General features: G+C 46.8%; 1 protein-coding gene across 3 annotated transcripts in view; it reads right to left on the bottom strand.

The window, feature by feature from the left end:
- Positions 1-7,899: 7,899 nt before the first annotated feature.
- LOC119955850 (zinc finger protein Gfi-1b-like) overlaps positions 7,900-19,330 on the bottom strand; it is a 32,890-nt gene continuing 21,459 nt past the window's right edge. For all 3 annotated transcript variants that reach the window (XM_038782487.1, XM_038782488.1, XM_038782489.1), the window contains 2 exons: positions 18,355-18,520; positions 7,900-9,027 (listed from right to left, as the gene is read on the bottom strand). In XM_038782487.1, coding sequence (XP_038638415.1) covers positions 8,846-9,027; positions 18,355-18,520 — 348 coding nt within the window. In that variant the 3' untranslated portion in view covers positions 7,900-8,845. The remainder of the gene's footprint in view (positions 9,028-18,354; positions 18,521-19,330) is intronic.

The raw sequence follows: 19,330 nt of genomic DNA, 5'->3' as shown, positions 1-19,330 counted from the left end.
ATGAAGTTACTGTGAAAAGCCCCTAGTCGCCACATTCCGGCGCCTGTCCGGGGAGGCTGGTACGGGAAGTGACAACACTTCATAAAGCTTTATTAATGAGAAGCGTTTTTTTGGACATCCTGAAAAGACGCTACCTTAGAAATGCAAGTTCCTCCCTTCTTACTGTCTTGCCACCCTTGTGGTCACCCGGAGCTATGAGGTTCTGTTTTTGCTCTGGGGTAACCAAATGGAAATAAATCTGCAAATAGGTGGAGCGTTGAGCCTTCCGTCAGTGCTTGCTGGTAACGAGTAATTTTCCCATGATGCTGTGAGCTCGTCTACACGGAAACTCTCTGATTTGCAAAGGTACAGAACCATCCTGCAGTTGACCAATGGTTTGAGAAATCAGGATCACCACTTTGTGTTTCATTTTCATACAGTTGTCTACAATCAGCACTTGTGTGGCACCCACCGAACTCAATGATATCCTGATAGACAAAACCAGTCACTCAACTTCCGTATCCATGGCGTCGGCCTATTTGCATGTTTGGCTTTGGTGCTGCAGTTGCCTCTATTGTGTTTCAGCCCTGAAATAAAGGAAGATTTGCATTTGTACGGATCCAGGGAGTATGCTGCCTCCTGTGCCTCAACACTGGGGAGTGGGTGAGATGCATTCAGTACCATCTACACCAGGGGTGGGCAAACTTTTCCGTGCAAGGGCCACATTCAGAAATTCACAATTTTAAAGGGCCGCATAAGTAAAATAATTAATATTTAAAATAGCCAAAATAAAAGGTTTTTAAAGAAAAAAAAAGCAATTAATTTTTATTAATTAATATTTTAAAGTAGAAACTTCACATGAAACACATGTTGTGCCGAGCAATGATCACCCTACTCAAGTCAACGTATCCACCCTATACCAGTAACCCAACAGCCCCCCCCCCCCCATTAACCTTAAAATAAAAAAAATAAAAAAATAAAAAAATAAATTTTTGAAAAAAATTTTTTTTTTTTTTTTTAATGACTTGATCTTGGTGGGCCGCCTAAAGACCTTTGGCGGGCCGTAGTTTGCCCAACCCTGATCTACACCTTCCAGGATCTGCCATTTCAAGTCTGCTCCCGAAAAACTCTTGCATTTCTCCATCGCGTTTCAGCCCATCCCAAAGTGCGTTGCCGCCGATAAAGTGCGTTTCGAAGTTTCGCCACTGGACGGGATTTTGCAGTCCTGATGTAGGGCCCCCCCCCCCCCCCCGCGACCATTTCCTCGGCGGTGGGGCAGACAAGCCCTGCAGACTGCTGTGGACATCGGGGGACTGATAGATCCGGCCGGCCGGTTGCCAATGGCGAGCCATCTCCGCCGGCAGAAATTCCCGGCGCAATGGGTGGCCGGAAAATCTCGCCCACTGTTGTAATGTAGGAAACGTGGCAGCCAATTTTCCCCACAGCAAGCTCCGGCACACAACAATCAGATAGTGACCTGATTGAGCGGAGTCACATTCATAGAATTTACAGTGCAAAAGGAGGCCATTCGGCCCATCAAGTCTGCACCGGCCCTTGGAAAGAGCACCCCACTTAAGCCCCACTCCTCCACCCTATCCCCATTTATCCCCATAAACCCAGTAACCCCACCTAACCTTTTTCAGCACTAAGGGCAATTTAGCCTGGCCAATCCACCTAACAGCACGTCTTTCGGGACTTGCGGGAGGAAACCGGAGCACCCGGAGGAAACCCACGTACACACGGGGCGAACCTGCAGACTCCGCACCGACAGTGACCCAAGCTGGGAATCGAACCTGGGACTCTGGAGCTGTGAAGCAACTGTGCTACGGTGCCACCCTCAAAGACTTAACTCGTTCTCCTCTCCACAGCTGCTGCCTTGACCTGCAGAGTATATCCAACACTTTGTGTGTTGATTCCAGAATTCCAGTCTCCACGTCTGTTTTAGAGATGTTGTGGGTTGAGGTATAAACATTCACCAGGACACTGGGGAGAACTCCCCAGCTCTTCTTCAAAATGGACTCCTTTCTGCCCAACTGAGGGGACTAATGGTACCACTTTTTTAAAATCTTTATTGTCACAAGTAGGCTTACATTAACACTGCAATGAAGTTACTGTGAAAAATCCCCTCGTCGTCACATTCCGGCACCTGTTCGGGTACACGGAGGGAGAATTCCAAATTACCTAACAGCACGTCCTTCGGGACTTGTGGGAGGAAGCTGGAGCACACTCTGATAATGAATATAGGATCAGGAGTAGGCCACTCAGCCCATCAAGCCCGCTCCGCCACCCAAATACATCATGGCTGATTATCTACCTCTCTGCCATATTCCCCCAACAATCCTTGACATCATTATTATCCAGGGATCTATCGATTTCTGCCTTGAACATGTTCAATGATTGATCTTCCATATCCTCCCGGGTTAGAGAATTCCCAAGATTCCCCACCCTCTGAGTGAGGAAATTCCCACTCGAGACAGGATCTACTCCCATTTGGAAGCAAATGGATGTATTAGTGAGAGGCAGCATGGTTTTGTGAAGGGGAGGTCATGTCTCATTAACTTGATAGTTTTTCAAAGAGGTCACAAAGATGATGATTGATGCAGGTAGGGCAGTGGATGTTGTCTATGTGGACTTCAGTAAGGCCTTTGACAAGGTCCCTCATGGCAGACTGGTACAAAAGGTGAAGTCACACAGGATCAGGGGTGAGCTGGCAAGGTGGATACAGAACTGGCTAGGTCATAGAAGGCAGAGAGTAGCAATGGAAGGGTGCTTTTCTAATTGGAGGGCTGTGACTAGTGGTGCTCCGCAGGGATCAGTGCTGGGACCTTTGCTGTTCGTAGTATATATAAATGATTTGGAGGAAAATGTAACTGATCTGATTAGTAAGTTTGCGGACGACACAAAGGTTGGTGGAATTACGGATAGCGATGAGGACTGTCAGAGGATACAGCAGGATTGAGATCGTTTGGAGACTTGGGCGGAGAGATGGCAGATGGAGTTTAATCCGGACAAATGTGAGGTAATGTATTTTGGAAGGTCTAATGCAGGTAGGGAGTATACAGTGAATGGTAGAACCCTCAAGAGTATTGACAGTCAGAGAGATCTAGGTGTACAGGTCCACAGGTCACTGAAAGGGGCAACACAGATGGAGAAAGTAGTCAAGAAGGCATACGGCATGCTTGCCTTCATTGGCTGGAGCATTGAGTATAAGAATTGGCAAGTCATGTTGCAGATGTATAGAACCTTAGTTAGGCCACACTTGCAGTATAGTGTTCAATTCTGGTCGCCACACTACCAGAAGGATGTGGAGGCTTTAGAGAGGGTGCAGAAGAGATTTACCAGGATGTTGCCTGGTATGGAGGGCATTAGCTATGAGGAGCGGTTGAATAAACTAGGTTTGTTCTCACTGGAACGACAGAGGTTGAGGGGCGACCTGATAGAGGTCTACAAAATTATGAGGGGCATAGACAGGGTGGGTAGTCAGAGGCTTTTCCCCAGGGTAGAGGGGTCAATTACTAGGGGGCGTAGGTTTAAGGTGCGAGGGGCAAGGTTTAGAGGAGATATATGTACGAGGCAGGTTTTTTACACAGAGGGTAGTGGGTGCCTGGAACTCGCTGCCGGAGGAGGTGGTGGAAGCAGGGACGATAGTGACATTTAAGGGGCATCTTGACAATAAGAACATAAGAACATAAGAACTAGGAGCAGGAGTAGGCCATCTGGCCCCTCGAGCCTGCTCCGCCATTCAATTAGATCATGGCTGATCTTTTGTGGACTCAGCTCCACTTTCCGGCCCGAACACCATAACCCTTAATCCCTTTATTCTTCAAAAAACTATCTATCTTTACCTTAAAAGCATGTATTGAAGGAGCCTCAACTGCTTCACTGGGCAAGGAATTCCATAGATTCACAACCCTTTGGGTGAAGAAGTTCCTCCTAAACTCAGTCCTAAATCTACTTCCCCTTATTTTGAGGCTATGCCCCCTAGTTCTGCTGTCACCCGCCAGTGGAAACAACCTGCCCGCATCTATCCTATCTATTCCCTTCATAATTTTAAATGTTTCTATAAGATCCCCCCTCATCCTTCTAAATTCCAACGAGTACAGTCCCAGTCTACTCAACCTCTCCTCATAATCCAACCCCTTCAGCTCTGGGATTAACCTAGTGAATCTCCTCTGCACACCCTCCAGCGCCAGTACGTCCTTTCTCAAGTAAGGAGACCAAAACTGAACACAATACTCCAGGTGTGGCCGCACTAACACCTTATACAATTGCAACATAACCTCCCTAGTCTTAAACTCCATCCCTCTAGCAATGAAGGACAAAATTCCATTTGCCTTCTTAATCACCTGTTGCACTTGTAAACCAACCTTCTGTGACTCATGCACTAGCACACCCAGGTCTCTCTGAACAGCGGCATGCTTTAATATTTTATCGTTTAAATAATAATCCCGTTTGCTGTTATTCCTACCAAAATGGATAACCTCACATTTGTCAACATTGTATTCCATCTGCCAGACCCGAGCCCATTCACTTAACCTATCCAAATCCCTCTGCAGACTTCCAGTATCCTCTGCACTTTTCGCTTACCACTCATCTTAGTGTCATCTGCAAACTTGGACACATTGCCCTTGGTCCCCAACTCCAAATCATCAATGTAAATTGTGAACAATTGTGGGCCCAACACGGATCCCTGAGGGACACCACTAGCTACTGATTGCCAACCAGAGAAACACCCATTTATCCCAACTCTTTGCTTTCTATTAATTAACCAATCCTCTATCCATGCTACTACTTTACCCTTAATGCCATGCATCTTTATCTTATGCAGCAACCTTTTGTGTGGCACCTTGTCAAAGGCTTTCTGGAAATCCAGATATACCACATCCATCGGCTCCCCGTTATCTACTGCACTGGTAATGTCCTCAAAAATTCCACTAAATTAGTTAGGCACGACCTGCCTTTTACGAACCCATGCTGCGTCTGCCCAATGGGACAATTTCTATCCAGATGCCTCGCAATTTCTTCCTTGATGATAGATTCCAGCATCTTCCCTATTACCGAAGTTAAACTCACTGGCCTATAATTTCCTGCTTTCTGCCTACCTCCTTTTTTAAACAGTGGCGTCACGTTTGCTAATTTCCAATCCACCGGGACCACCCCAGAGTCTAGTGAATTTCGGTAAATTATCACTAGTGCATCTGCAATTTCCCTAGCCATCTCTTTTACAAATACATGAATAGGATGGGAATAGAGGGATACAGACCCCGGAAGTGTAGAAGATTTTAGTTTGAACGGGCAGCATGGTCAGCACCCGCTTGGAGGGCCGAAGGGCCTGGTCCTGTGCTGTACAGTGCCATTATCAAATTGACATTGTCCTCACCCAGAGCCCAACAGTAAACTATCAAAGCAAGTTACTGCTAATGCTGGAAGCTGAAATCAAAATAGAAAATACTGGGCAATCTCAGCATCTGTGGAGAGAGAAGGGAGCTAACGTTTCCAGTCTGGGTGACTCTTTGTCAAAGCCAGACTTATCAGAATCTGCTTGTTCTTCACATACAATGCAGCAAGTGACTCAGCTATTTGCATAGACAGTTCCAGAGCTCCCGGAACCTGTTCAACTCTCAGCCAGCTCGGCAGCTCCAATACTGATTTAACTTTTTTTTTAAACAACCTGATTTGACTCTGGTTAAATTTCAATGCCTGTTCTGTACCGAAATCCAAACTCTTTCACAACAACCCCCTCAGCACCAGAGTAAATTTGCTTGTCAAATAAGTAACCTGCTCAGCTTTTCCAGGTATCTCGCCTCTCCAAGCAGCTGATTGGAGGAGGGAAGGTGGAGTGTGGTGGTTGGGGGGGGGGGGGGCACTTATGGATTGTGGAGGGTAAAGGTCGCAGGCAAATCTGACTGGAGCTGCAGGCAAAATCCGATCACATGGCTCTCCCGGGTGTTTATAAAGAGAAGGCAGCAAGACGAAGACTTAACTCCTTCCATGCCAGCTTCATCACTCTGTGGTGACTCTGTCCGTGGAGGGTACGAGTGCATATCTATACCAGCCTACACCTGGAGCAATGCACATCTGTATCCACTGTACTCTTCTCCTGTATTCCCTTACACTCCTGTATCACTGTAGACCTTTAAACTCCTAAACTAATATGCGCGCATGCTGTTTAGCACACTGGGCTAAATTGCTGGCTTTGAAAGCAGACCAAGGCAGGCCAGCAGCACGGTTTGATTCCCGTACCGGCCTCCCCGAACAGGTGCCGGAATGTGGCGACTAGGGGCTTTTCACAGTAACTTCATTGAAGCCTACTCATGACAATAAGCGATTTTCATTTCAGCAGATCGGGAGCAGGAACCCTGATTGATTTTCCCTCTCCCTAGTTCGGTTACTGTGATCAATCAAATCACTGCCTGAGATTCTCGCTCACTCTTGCCGTACCTTTTCATTCTTTTTTCTCCTTTTCTTTTTAAATTTAAAGTGCCCAATTCATTTTTTTTTTCAATTAGAGGGCAATTTAGCGTGGCCAATCCACCTACCCTGCACATCTTTGGGTTGTGGGGGTGAGACCCACGCAAACACGGGGAGAATGGGCAAACTCCACACGGACAGTGACCCAGAGCCGGGATCGAACCCGGGTCCTCGGCGCCATGAGGCAGCAGTGCTAACCACTGCGCCACCGTGCTGCCCAGGCAGCTGTGCTAATCACTGCGCCACTGTGCTGCCCATCCGTACCTTTTAATTACTTGCGTTTCTGTAGTGACTATTTTGGTAACCCCAAAGCACTTCACAGCCAATGATGCACTTTTTTACCCTGTAAATTTTGAGTACCCAATTCTTTTTTTCCAGTTAAGGGGCAATTTAGCGTGGCCAATCCACCTACCCTGCACATCTTTGGGTTGTGGGGGTGAGACCCACGCAGACACGGGGAGAATGTGCAAACTCCACACGGACAGTGACCCAGGGCTGGGATCGATCCCGGTATCTCGGCGCCGAGAGGCAGTGGTGCTAACCATTGCGCCGCCGTGCCGCCCCTCAATGATGCACTTTTGAAGTGCAGTCACTGTCATAATGTAGGAAACGAGACAGGCAATTTAGCAATGGGTTGTGGGGGTGTGACCCACGCAGCAAGATCCCACACACAGCCATGTGATAATACTCTGTTTTTGTGATGCTGACTGAGGATTGAATATGGTCCAGAAGGGGCAGCACGGTGGCACAGTGGGTTAGCACTGCTGCCTCACGGCGCTGAGGTCCCAGGTTCGATCCCGGCTCTGGGTCACTGTCCGTGTGGAGTTTGCACATTCTCCCTGTGTTTGCGTGGGTTTCGCCCCCACAACCCAAAGATGTGTAGGGTAGGTGGATTGACCACTCTAAATTGCCCCTTAATTGGTAAAAATGATTGGGTACTCTAAATTTAAAAAAATAAATAATAGAACCTTTATTATTGTTACAAGTAGGCTGACATTGACGCTGCAATGAAGTTGCTGTGAAAATCAACCCAAGCAGGCAGATGGGGGCCTTGCTTTGCCTCCTCATTTGAAAAGTGGACCTCGGACAATGCGGCACAGCTTCAGCGCTGCACTGGAGTGTCAGCCTTGGTCGCTGTGCTCAAGTCGTAGAGGAACTCAACCTTCTGACCTGGAGGCAGAGTGTTTCCCACTGAACGTCAGCTGTCAGCCCCTGCCTGCCAGCCAGTTATGCTGTAACTGTCTGGAAGTGGTCGTGGATCTCAGCTACAGGATTTGGTCGCTCCAAGCCATTGGGTGGTTCAGTGTTTCCCCTCGGGTTAAGATGATGTAACTTTATTGGTTCACAATTCAGAGGTTACATTGCAATAGCGCCTGGGATAGGTCAGAAAAATTAACTCTGGTCCACTAGGCACTAAGTAAAGATGAGGCAAGAACTTGAACACAAAGCTGGCTAATTCCACAAGATTTTATTCTCAATAAGCCCAGGGAGCACCATCAATGGAAGCGGAAAAACAATGAAAGAATCCTTACCGGGTCACCACGAGAGACTGTCATCTCTGACGGGACATTTTCATCACCACCAGCCCCAGCCCATCCCCCACACTCCAGCCATTGGCTGCCCAACATGTCCACCTTCACTGTGCCCCCACCTTCCCACAGCCAATCAGAATGAGGATGGACTTTTCATGAGCCCCATTGGATGATCCATGACTGTCAATCAAGAACCCTTACTTCCCACGTCCAATATCTTAATAACTCCTAAACAAAGCTTTGCAAAGACAGTTTTCGAAAAAATGCTATTCTTTTTAAAGACCCCCCCCCCCCACCGCACTCTGATGAGTTTTGTCCTGGGTATTGCTTTCAGTCACATCTTGGAGATTCATCTTTAACCCTGGCGATGCCAGAGCAATTCTGGAGGCTTGTTAACTCCTAGCCATAGGCACAGGGCGGGGAAAAGGTCCAGTTTCCTTTGTTTAATTTAGACCACGGGATGTGGCCGTCACTGGCTGGATCAGCATTTATTGCCCATCACTAACTGCCCTTGAGAGAAATTTGAAGAAGACGATGAAAATCATTCACTCATGAACTGCTTTGTCCGTTAAGGGGGATCGGTGTCAGGATCTTACAGCTCTGTCCATTCGCACGTCACACACAGGCGGTCTCTGAGGTGTTGGTGAGGGGTGGGGGGGGGGGGGGGGGGGGGAGAGCAAAGAGGGATCAGATGTTCTTTCCTGGTGTTGTCCATTTTCACTCGGTTTAATAACCAAGGTTGTCCAGGCAGATCTCTCTGCCCAGCCGTTAGCTTTAGGTGTGGCGAGATGGGTGAAGTGTGTGCTGTTGGCCGTTCGGGAATGGTCAGTGTTGGCTGGCCGGCGATAGATCGCTGTCAGCCCCTAACACTTCAAGCCGTGCTGGGTCTCCCGGTGACGCCGGAGGTCCACCTTGCGCTGGAAGCCTTTGGAACACAAATCGCAACCGAAAGGTTTGAAGCCGGAATGTTTGCGGCTGTGGGTGATGAGGTTGGAGCTCTGGCTGAATGATTTCCCACACACCTGGCACTTGTGAGGCTTCTCCCCTGGAAACAAAATATAAAAGAAAAGCCAAGTTAACAAAGTGAGCTTTCGTTTCTGTCACGCCTGTTCTCACCTCAGGACGTCCCAAAGTGCTTTACAGCTTAATTAAGACGTGGAGATGCCGGCGTTGGACTGGGGTGAGCACAATAAGAAGTCTTACAACACCAGGTTAAAGTCCAACAGGTTTGTTTCAAATCACTAGCTTTCGGAGCACTGCTCCTTCCTCTATGTTCTATGTTCTATGTTACCTTGGCTCTCATTTAAAGAAAAAGATTTTAGGGGCAGCACGGTAGCACAGTGGTTAGCATAAATGCTTCACAGCTCCAGGGTCCCAGGTTCGATTCCCGGCTGGGTCACTGTCTGTGTGGAGTCTGCACGTCCTCCCCCTGTGTGCGTGGGTTTCCTCCGGGTGCTCCGGTTTCCTCCCACAGTCCAAAGATGTGCGGGTTAGGTGGATTGGCCATGCTAAATTGCCCGTAGTGTCCTAATAAAAATAAGGTTAAGGGGGGGTTGTTGGGTTATGGGTATAGGGTGGATACGTGGGTTTGAGTAGGGTGATCATGGCTCGGCACAACATTGAGGGCCGAAGGGCCTGTTCTGTGCTGTACTGTTCTATGTTCAGGTGAATGAAGAGGTAGGTTCCAGAAACATTTATATAGACAAAGTCAAAGATGCAAAGACGATACTTTGAATGGGAGCCTTTGCAGGTAATTAAGCCTTTACAGATCCAGAGAGAGGGGACTCACCTGATTGAAGGAGCTACGCACCGAAAACTATGATTCTAAATAGACCTGTTGGACTTTAACTTGGTGCACGGTAGCACAGTGGTCAGCACTGTGGCTTCACAGCGCCAGGGTCCCCAGTTCAGTCACGTGGAGTTTGCACGTTCTCCCCGTGTCTGCTTGCGTTTCCTCCGGGTGCTCCGGTTTCCTCCCACAAGTCCCGAAAGACTTAGCTGAATTGGACATTCTGAATTCTCCCTGTGTACCCGAACAGGCGCCGGAGTGTGGCGACTAGGGGATTTTCACAGTAACTTCATTGCAGTGTGAATGTTTAGCACACTGGGCTAAATCGCTGGCTTTGAAAGGAGACCAAGGCAGGCCAGCAGCACGGTTCAATTCCCGTACCAGCCTCCCTGCACAGGCGCCGGAATGTGGCGACTAGGGGCTTTTCACAGTAACTTCATTTGAAGCCTACTCGCGACAATAAGCGATTTTCATTTCATTTCATAATGTAAGCCTAATTGTGACAATAAAGATTATTATTATTAAGACTTCTTACAGCTTAATTAAGTCATTCTTTGAAGTGCAGTCACTATTGTAATGTAGGAGGGCAGCATGGTGGCGCAGTGGGTTAGCCCTGTTGCCTCACGGCGCCGAGATCACAGGTTCGATCCCAGCTCTGGGTCACTGTCCGTGTGGAGTTTGCACATTCTCCCCATGATTGGATTGCGTGGGTTTCGCCCCCACAACCCAAAGATGTGCAGGGTTAGGTGGATTGGACATGCTAAATTGCCCCTTAATTGGAAAAAAATAATTGGGTACTCTAAATTTGAAAAAAAAAAGTTCTGGAAAAGTCCAAGAAGATTGGAAATCTGCCAATGTAACATCCTTATTCAAAACAGGAGGGAGAGTAAAACAGATAACTATAGGCCAGTTGGCTTAACGTCTGTCATTGGGAAAATGTAGAGTCCTTTATAAAGGATGTAATATCAAAGCAATTAGAAATACATAATATAATCAAGCAGAGTCAGCATGGCTTCATGAATGGAAAATCATGTCTGCCAAATTTACTAGAATTCTTTGTGGTGGTAGTGAACATGGGAGATGAAGGGGAACCAGTAGATGTAATATACTTGGATTTCCCAAAAGTGTTCAATAAGGTACGGCACAAATGGTTACTTAACAAGATAAGTACCCATGGTGTTGGGGCTGTACATGAGCATGGATATAGAGAATTGGCTAACTAATAGAAGAGTTGGGATAAGAAGGGCATTTTCAGGGTGGCAACATGTAGCTAGTGGAATGCCGCAGGGATCTGTGCTGGGGCCACAATTATTCCCAATAGATGTTAATGACTTGGACGAGAGAAGTGAATGTATTGTTGCCAAGTTTGCGGATGACACAAAAATAGGTGGGAAGGCAAACGACAGAGGATGACACAAAGAGTCTACAGAGGCATACAAACAGGTTAGGTGAGTGGGCAAAAACGTAGCAGATGGAATATAATGTAGCAAGACATAATGTTATGTACTTTGGTTGGAAGAATAAAGAACATGAGATTGTCCTGGCAGATAAGGCAAAGGAAAATCCAATTAGCTTTTACAGATACATAAAAGGCTAAAGAGTGAAAAGATGTGCAGGTTAGGTGGATTGGCCAGACTAAATTGCCCCTTAATTGGGAAAAAAAAAAATTGGGTACTCTAAATTTATTTTTTTAAATCTATTTACTGGCATGAATGTGAGGGAAATTGGGGAAATAAAAAGTAATGTCTTGAGGAGGGTACATATTACAGAGAAGGAGGCGCTGGAGGTTTCAAAGCGCATCAAGATAGATAAATCCCCTGGACCTGATGAAAGAATCCCAGGACTTCTGGGAGGCTCGGGAGGAAATTGCCGGCCCCCAAGCCGAGATATTTGAATAATCGGCTACCACAGGAGAGGTGCCTGAAGATGCAAATGTTGTGCCTTTGTTTCAGAAGGGCTGTAGGGATAAGCCTGGGAACTACAGGCCAGTTAGCCTTACATCTGCTGTGGATAAGTTGTGAGAAGGTATTCTGAAAGACAGCAAAGGCATTTAGACAGATATGTGCTAATTAGGGAAAGTCAGCCTGGCTTTGTAAGGGGAAAGTCTTGTCTCATGAATTTATTTGAGTTTTTTGAAAGGGTAACCAAGAAGGTAGATGAGGGCAGTGCGGTCAACATTGTCTACATGGACTTTAGCAAGGCCTTTGACAAAGTACTGCAGGGTGGTTATTGCAAAAGGTTAAATCTCATGGAATACAGGGTGAAGTAGCCAATTGGATCGAAATTGGCTCGGCAACTGAAGCCAAAGGGTGGTTGTGGAGGATTGTTTTTCAAACTGGAGGCCTGTGACCAACGGTGTGCCTCAGGGATCGGTGCTGGGCCCACTGTTATTTGTGATATATATTAATGATTTGGATGAGAATGTAGGAGGCATGGTTAGTAAGTTTGCAGATGACACCAAGATTGGCAGTATAGTGGATAGTGAAGAAGGTTATCTAGGATTGCAACAGGATCTTGACCAATTGGGCCAGCGGGCCGATGAATGGCAGATGGAGTTTAATTTGAATAAATGTGAGGTGATGCACTTTGGAAGATCAAATCAGGGCAGGACCTACTCAGTTAATGGCAGGGAGTTGGGGAGAGTTACGTAACAAAGATCTAAGGGTACAGGTTCATAGCTCCTTGAAGGTGGAGTGGCAGGTGGACAGGGTGGTGAAGAAGGCATTCAGCATGCCAGGTTTTATTGGTCAGAATATTGAATACAGGAGTTGGGACGTCTTGTTGAAGTTGTACAAGACATTGGTAAGACCACACATGGAATACTGTGTTCAGTTCTGGAGACCCTATTATAGGAAGGATATTGTTAAACTAGAAAGAGTGCAGAAGGGATTTACGAGGATGCTCCCAGGACTTGATGGTCTGAGTTATAAGGAGAGGCTGGATAGGCTGGGACTTTTTACCCTGGAGTGTAGGAGGTTTAGGGGTGATCTTACAGAGGTCTGTAAAATAATGAGGAGCATCGATAAGGCAGATAGTCAACATCTTTTCCCAAAGGTAGAGGAGTCTAGAACTAGAGGGCATAGGTTAAAGGTGAGAGGGGAGAGATACAAAAGAGACCAGAGGGGAAATTTCTCCACACAGAGGGTGGTGAGCATCTGGAATGGGCTGCCAGATGCAATGGTAGAGGCGGGTACAATTCTCTCCTTTAAAAAGCAGTTACATGGGCAGGGTGGGTACAGAGGGATATGGGCCAAATGCGGACAAGTGGGGCTTAGTGATAGAAACTGGGCGGCATGGACAAGCTGGGCCGAAGGGCCTGTTTCCATGCTGTAAATATCTACGACTCTATGATATCTATGAATATTATTTAAATGGAGAAAGACTGCAGAAAGCTGTAGTACAGAGGGATTTGAGAATATCTATGCGTAAATTACAAAACGCTTGCATGCAAGTCCAGCAGATAATTGGGAAGGCAAATGGAATGTTGGCCTTTATTTCAAAGGGAATGGAATATAAAAATAGGGAAGTAGTACGTACATAAGAACTGCACGAGCTGTAAATATTGGGAGCAAAGTTTTACTGAATAGAATTGAAAATGCCTCTAAAAATATTCAAAAAAATGTTAAAAATCAAAATAGGGACGTCTTGCTAAATGTATAAAAGGCACTGGTTAGACCACCTGGATACTGCCCCCTGCCCCCTTATCTAAGTAAGAAGTCTTACAACACCAGGTTAAAGTCCAACAGGTTTGTTTCAAACACGAGCTTTCGGAGCACGGCTCCTTCTTCAGGTGAATGAGCCGTGCTCCGAAAGCTCGTGTTTGAAACAAACCTGTTGGACTTTAACCTGGTGTTGTAAGACTTCTTACTGTGCTCACCCCAGTCCAACGCCGGCATCTCCACATCATGGCCCTTATCTAAGGAAAGACTCACTAGCATTGGCGGGAGTTCACAGAAGGTTCACTAGGTTGATTCCGGGTGTGGAGGGATTTTCTTATGAGGAGAGGTTGAGTAGATTGGGCCGGTGCTCATTGGAGTTTAGAAGAATGAGAGGCAGCCTTATTGAGACATATCGGATTCTCAGGGGGTTTGACAGGGTCGATGCTGAGAGGTTGTTTCCCCTTGTGGGAGAGCCTAGGACCAGAGGGCACAATCTCAGAGTGAGGGGTCGCCCATTTCAGTCAGAGATGAGGAGGAATATCTTTTAGAGGGTTGTGAATCTGTGGAATTCGTTACCGCAGAGAGCTGTAGAGGCTGGGACGTTAAGTGTGTTCAAGGCTAGGGCAGCACGGTGGCACAGTGGTTAGCACTGCAGCCTCATATGTGCCGAACTGAGGGAGTGCTGCACTGTCAGAGGGTCAGTACTGAGGGAGTGCTGCACTGTCAGAGGGTCAGTACTGAGGGAGTGCTGCACTGTCAGAGGGTCAGAACTGAGGGAGTGCTGCACTGTCAGAGGGTCAGTACTGAGGGAGCACTGCACCATTAGAGGGTCAGTACTGAGGGAGTGCTGCACTGTCAGAGGGTCAGTACTGAGGGAGCACTGCACCATTAGAGGGTCAGTACTAAGGGAGTGCTGCACTGTCAGAGGGTCAGTATTGAGAGAGTGCTGCACTGTCAGAGGGTCAGTACCAGTGCTCCACTGCTGGTGGAGTAGATTTTTAATTATGAGCCGATATCATCCATCTTTGTTCACGGCTGTGATTATCCGGTGCCACCGAGTGTGAATTGGTGGTAGATTATTTGTTTATCTTTCCCTTCACGCTTAAATGCATCTCCATTACACTGCTTTCATGTTAACCAGAATGTTTATAAATATTCCTGCTTTGATTGAGATTTCCTCATTAAACAAAAGCAGCTAAGTGCTTTCACTTCTTTTTCACAGTTGAAAGCACTTAGCTGCTGTGTACCTGTGTGAATGCAGGTATATTGCTGCGTACCTGTGTGAATGCAGGTATATTGCCACGTACCTGTGTGAATGCAGGTATATTGCCACGTACCTGTGTGAATGTAGGTATATTGCTGCGTACCTGTGTGAATGTAGGTATATTGCTGCGTACCTGTGCGAATGTAGGTATATTGCTGCGTACCTGTGTGAATGTAGGTATATTGCTGTGTACCTGTGTGAATGTAGGTATACTGCTACGTACCTGTGTGAATGCAGGTATATTGCTGCGTACCTGTGTGAATGTAGGTATACTGCTACGTACCTGTGTGAATGTAGGTATATTGCTACGTATCTGTGTGAATGTAGGTATATTGCTGCGTACCTGTGTGAATGTAGGTATATTGCTGCGTACCTGTGTGAATGCAGGTATATTGCTGCGTACCTGTGTGAATGTAGGTATATTGCTGCGTACCTGTGTGAATGTAGGTATATTGCTGCGTACCTGTGTGAATGTAGGTATATTGCTGCGTACCTGTGTGAATGTAGGTATATTTCTGTGTACCTGTGTGAATGTAGGTATATTGCTGCGTACCTGTGTGAATGTAGGTATACTGCTACGTACTTGTGTGAATGTAGGTATACTGCTACGTACCTGTGTGAATGTAGGTATTTGGCACGTACCTGTGTGAATGTAGGTATATTGCTACGTACCTGTGTGAATGCAGGTATATTGCTACGTACCTGTGTGAATGCAGGTATATTGCTACGTACCTGTGTGAATGTAGGTATATTGCCACGTACCTGTGTGAATGTAGGTATATTGCTGTGTACCTGTGTGAATGTAGGTATATTGCTGAGTACCTGTGTGAATGCAGGTATATTGCCACGTACCTGTGTGAATGTAGGTATATTGCTGTGTACCTGTGTGAATGTAGGTACATTGCTGCATACCTGTGTGAATGTAGGTATATTGCTGCGTACCTGTGTGAATGTAGGTATATTGCCACGTACCTGTGTGAATGCAGGTATATTGCCACGTACCTGTGTGAATGTAGGTATATTGCTGCGTACCTGTGTGAATGTAGGTATATTGCCATGTACCTGTGTGAATGTAGGTATATTGCCACGTACCTGTATGAATGTAGGTATATTGCTGTGTACCTGTGTGAATGTAGGTATATTGCCACGTACCTGTGTGAATGTAGGTATATTGCTGCGTACCTGTGTGAATGCAGGTATATTGCTGCGTACCTGTGTGAATGTAGGTATATTGCTGCGTACCTGTGTGAATGCAGGTATATTGCTGCGTACCTGTATGAATGTAGGTATATTGCTGCGTACCTGTGTGAATGTAGGTATATTGCCGCGTACCTGTATGAATGTAGGTATATTGCTGCGTACCTGTGTGAATGTAGGTATATTGCCGCGTACCTGTGTGAATGTAGGTATATTGCCGCGTACCTGTGTGAATGCAGGTATATTGCTGCGTACCTGCGTGAATGCAGGTATATTGCTGTGTACCTGTGTGAATGTATGTATATTGCTGCGTACCTGTGTGAATGTAGGTATATTGCTGCGTACCTGTGTGAATGTAGGTATATTGCTGCGTACCTGTGTGAATGTAAGTATATTGCTGCGTACCTGTGTGAATGTAGGTATATTGCTGCGTACCTGTGTGAATGTAGGTATATTGCTGCGTACCTGTGTGAATGTAGGTATATTGCTGCGTACCTGTGTGAATGTAGGTATATTGCTGCGTACCTGTGTGAATGTAGGTATATTGCTGCGTACCTGTGTGAATGTAGGTATATTGCCGCGTAGCTGTGTGAATGTAGGTATATTGCCGCGTACCTGTGTGAATGTAGGTACATTGCTGCGTACCTGTGTGAATGTAGGTATATTGCCGCGTACCTGTGTGAATGTAGGTATATTGCCGCGTACCTGTGTGAATGTAGGTACATTGCCGCGTACCTGTGTGAATGTAGGTATATTGCCGCGTACCTGTGTGAATGTAGGTATATTGCTGTGTACCTGTGTGAATGTAGGTATATTGCCACGTACCTGTGTGAATGTAGGTATATTGTTGTGTACCTGTGTGAATGTAGGTATATTGCTGCGTACCTGTGTGAATGTAGGTATATTGCCGCGTACCTGTGTGAATGTAGGTATATTGCTGCGTACCTGTGTGAATGTAGGTATATTGCCGCGTACCTGTGTGAATGTAGGTATATTGCTGCGTACCTGTGTGAATGTAGGTACATTGCTGCGTACCTGTGTGAATGTAGGTATATTGCTGTGTACCTGTGTGAATGTAGGTATATTGCCGCGTACCTGTGTGAATGCAGGTATATTGCCACGTACCTGTGTGAATGTAGGTATATTGCTGTGTACCTGTGTGAATGCAGGTAAATTGCTACGTACCTGTGTGAATGCAGGTATATTGCCGCGTACCTGTGTGAATGTAGGTATATTGCTACGTACCTGTGTGAATGCAGGTATATTGCTACGTACCTGTGTGAATGTAGGTATATTGCTGTGTACCTGTGTGAATGTAGGTATACTGCTACGTACCTGTGTGAATGTAGGTATATTGCTACGTACCTGTGTGAATGCAGGTATTTGGCACGTACCTGTGTGAATGTAGGTATATTGCTGCGTACCTGTGTGAATGTAGGTACATTGCTGCGTACCTGTGTGAATGTAGGTATATTGCTGTGTACCTGTGTGAATGTAGGTATATTGCCGCGTACCTGTGTGAATGCAGGTATATTGCTGTGTACCTGTGTGAATGTAGGTATATTGCCGCGTACCTGTGTGAATGCAGGTATATTGCCACGTACCTGTGTGAATGTAGGTATATTGCTGCGTACCTGTGTGAATGCTGGTATTTGGCACGTACCTGTGTGAATGTAGGTATATTGCTGCGTACCTGTGTGAATGCAGGTATTTGGCACGTACCTGTGTGAATGTAGGTATATTGCTGCGTACCTGTGTGAATGTAGGTATACTGCTACGTACCTGTGTGAATGTAGGTATATTGCTACGTACCCGTGTGAATGTAGGTATATTGCTACGTACCTGTGTGAATGCAGGTATTTGGCACGTACCTGTGTGAATGTAGGTATATTGCTGCGTACCTGTGTGAATGTAGGTATATTGCCGCGTACCTGTATGAATGTAGGTATATTGCTGCGTACCTGTGTGAATGTAGGTATATTGCTGCGTACCTGTGTGAATGCAGGTATTTGGCACGTACCTGTGTGAATGTAGGTATATTGCTGCGTACCTGTGTGAATGTAGGTATACTGCTACGTACCTGTGTGAATGTAGGTCTATTGCTGTGTACCTGTGTGAATGTAGGTATTTGGCACGTACCTGTGTGAATGTAGGTATTTGGCACGTACCTGTGTGAATGTAGGTATATTGCTACGTACCTGTGTGAATGCAGGTATTTGGCGCGTACCTGTGTGAATGTAGGTATTTGGCACGTACCTGTGTGAATGTAGGTATATTGCTACGTACCTGTGTGAATGCAGGTATTTGGCACGTACCTGTGTGAATGTAGGTATATTGCTACGTACCTGTGTGACTGCAGGTATATTGCTACGTACCTGTGTGAATGCAGGTATTTGGCACGTACCTGTGTGAATGTAGGTATATTGCTACGTACCTGTGTGAATGCAGGTATTTGGCGCGTACCTGTGTGAATGTAGGTATGCTTCTTCATGTCTGACTTCTGGTGGAAGCGTTTGCCACAGTACTGACAGGGGTAGGGCCGCGTGTCAGAGTGAATCAACAGGTGGGTAGACAATGTGGATGACCTCTTGAAGCTTTTCCCACACATTTTACACCCGAAGATTCTTTCCTGCAAAATAAATGCCTTAAAAATAAAAACATGTCCTGAATGCTAAATATGTAGCTTCCAGTGGGAATGTCACAACATTATTTCCCAAATACTCGCTCTTCTCTCCTGAAGGTGCTGACTCTCACTGGGGTACAGGGTCCCCCGCCTCTCCTGAAGGTGCCGACTCTCACTGGGGTACGGGAGCCCCTCCTCTCCTGAAGGTGCTGACTCTCACTGGGGTACAGGGTCCCCCTCCTCTCCTGAAGGTGCTGACTCTCACTGGGGTACAGGGTCCCCCTCCTGAAGGTGCTGACTCTCACTGGGGTACAGGGTCCCCTCCTCTCCTGAAGATGCTGACTCTCACTGGGGTACAGGGACCCCCTCCTCTCGTGAAGGTGCTGACTCTCACTGGGGTACGGGTCCCCCTCCTCTCCTGAAGGTGCTGACTCTCACTGGGGTACAGGGTCCCCCTCCTCTCCTGATGGTGCTGACTCTCACTGGGGTACAGGGTTCCCTCCTCTCCTGAAGATGCTGACTCTCACTGGGGTACAGGGTCCCCCTCCTCTCCTGAAGGTGCTGACCCTCACTGGGGTACAGGGTCTCCCTCCTCTCCTGAAGGTGCTGACTCTCACTGGGGTACAGGGTTCCCCTCCTCTCCTGAAGGTGCTGACTCTCACTGGGGTACAGGGTCCCCCTCCTCTCCTGAAGGTGCTGACTCTCACTGGGGTACAGGGTTCCCTCCTCTCCTGAAGATGCTGACTCTCACTGGGGTACAGGGTCCCCCTCCTCTCCTGAAGGTGCTGACCCTCACTGGGGTACAGGGTCTCCCTC

The sequence above is a fragment of the Scyliorhinus canicula genome, chromosome 21 (genome assembly GCF_902713615.1).
Source record: "Scyliorhinus canicula chromosome 21, sScyCan1.1, whole genome shotgun sequence".
Classification (NCBI taxonomy): domain Eukaryota; kingdom Metazoa; phylum Chordata; class Chondrichthyes; order Carcharhiniformes; family Scyliorhinidae; genus Scyliorhinus; species Scyliorhinus canicula.
The sequence above is the reverse complement of the archived record's forward strand: the minus strand, read 5'-3'. Positions and strand labels throughout refer to the sequence as shown.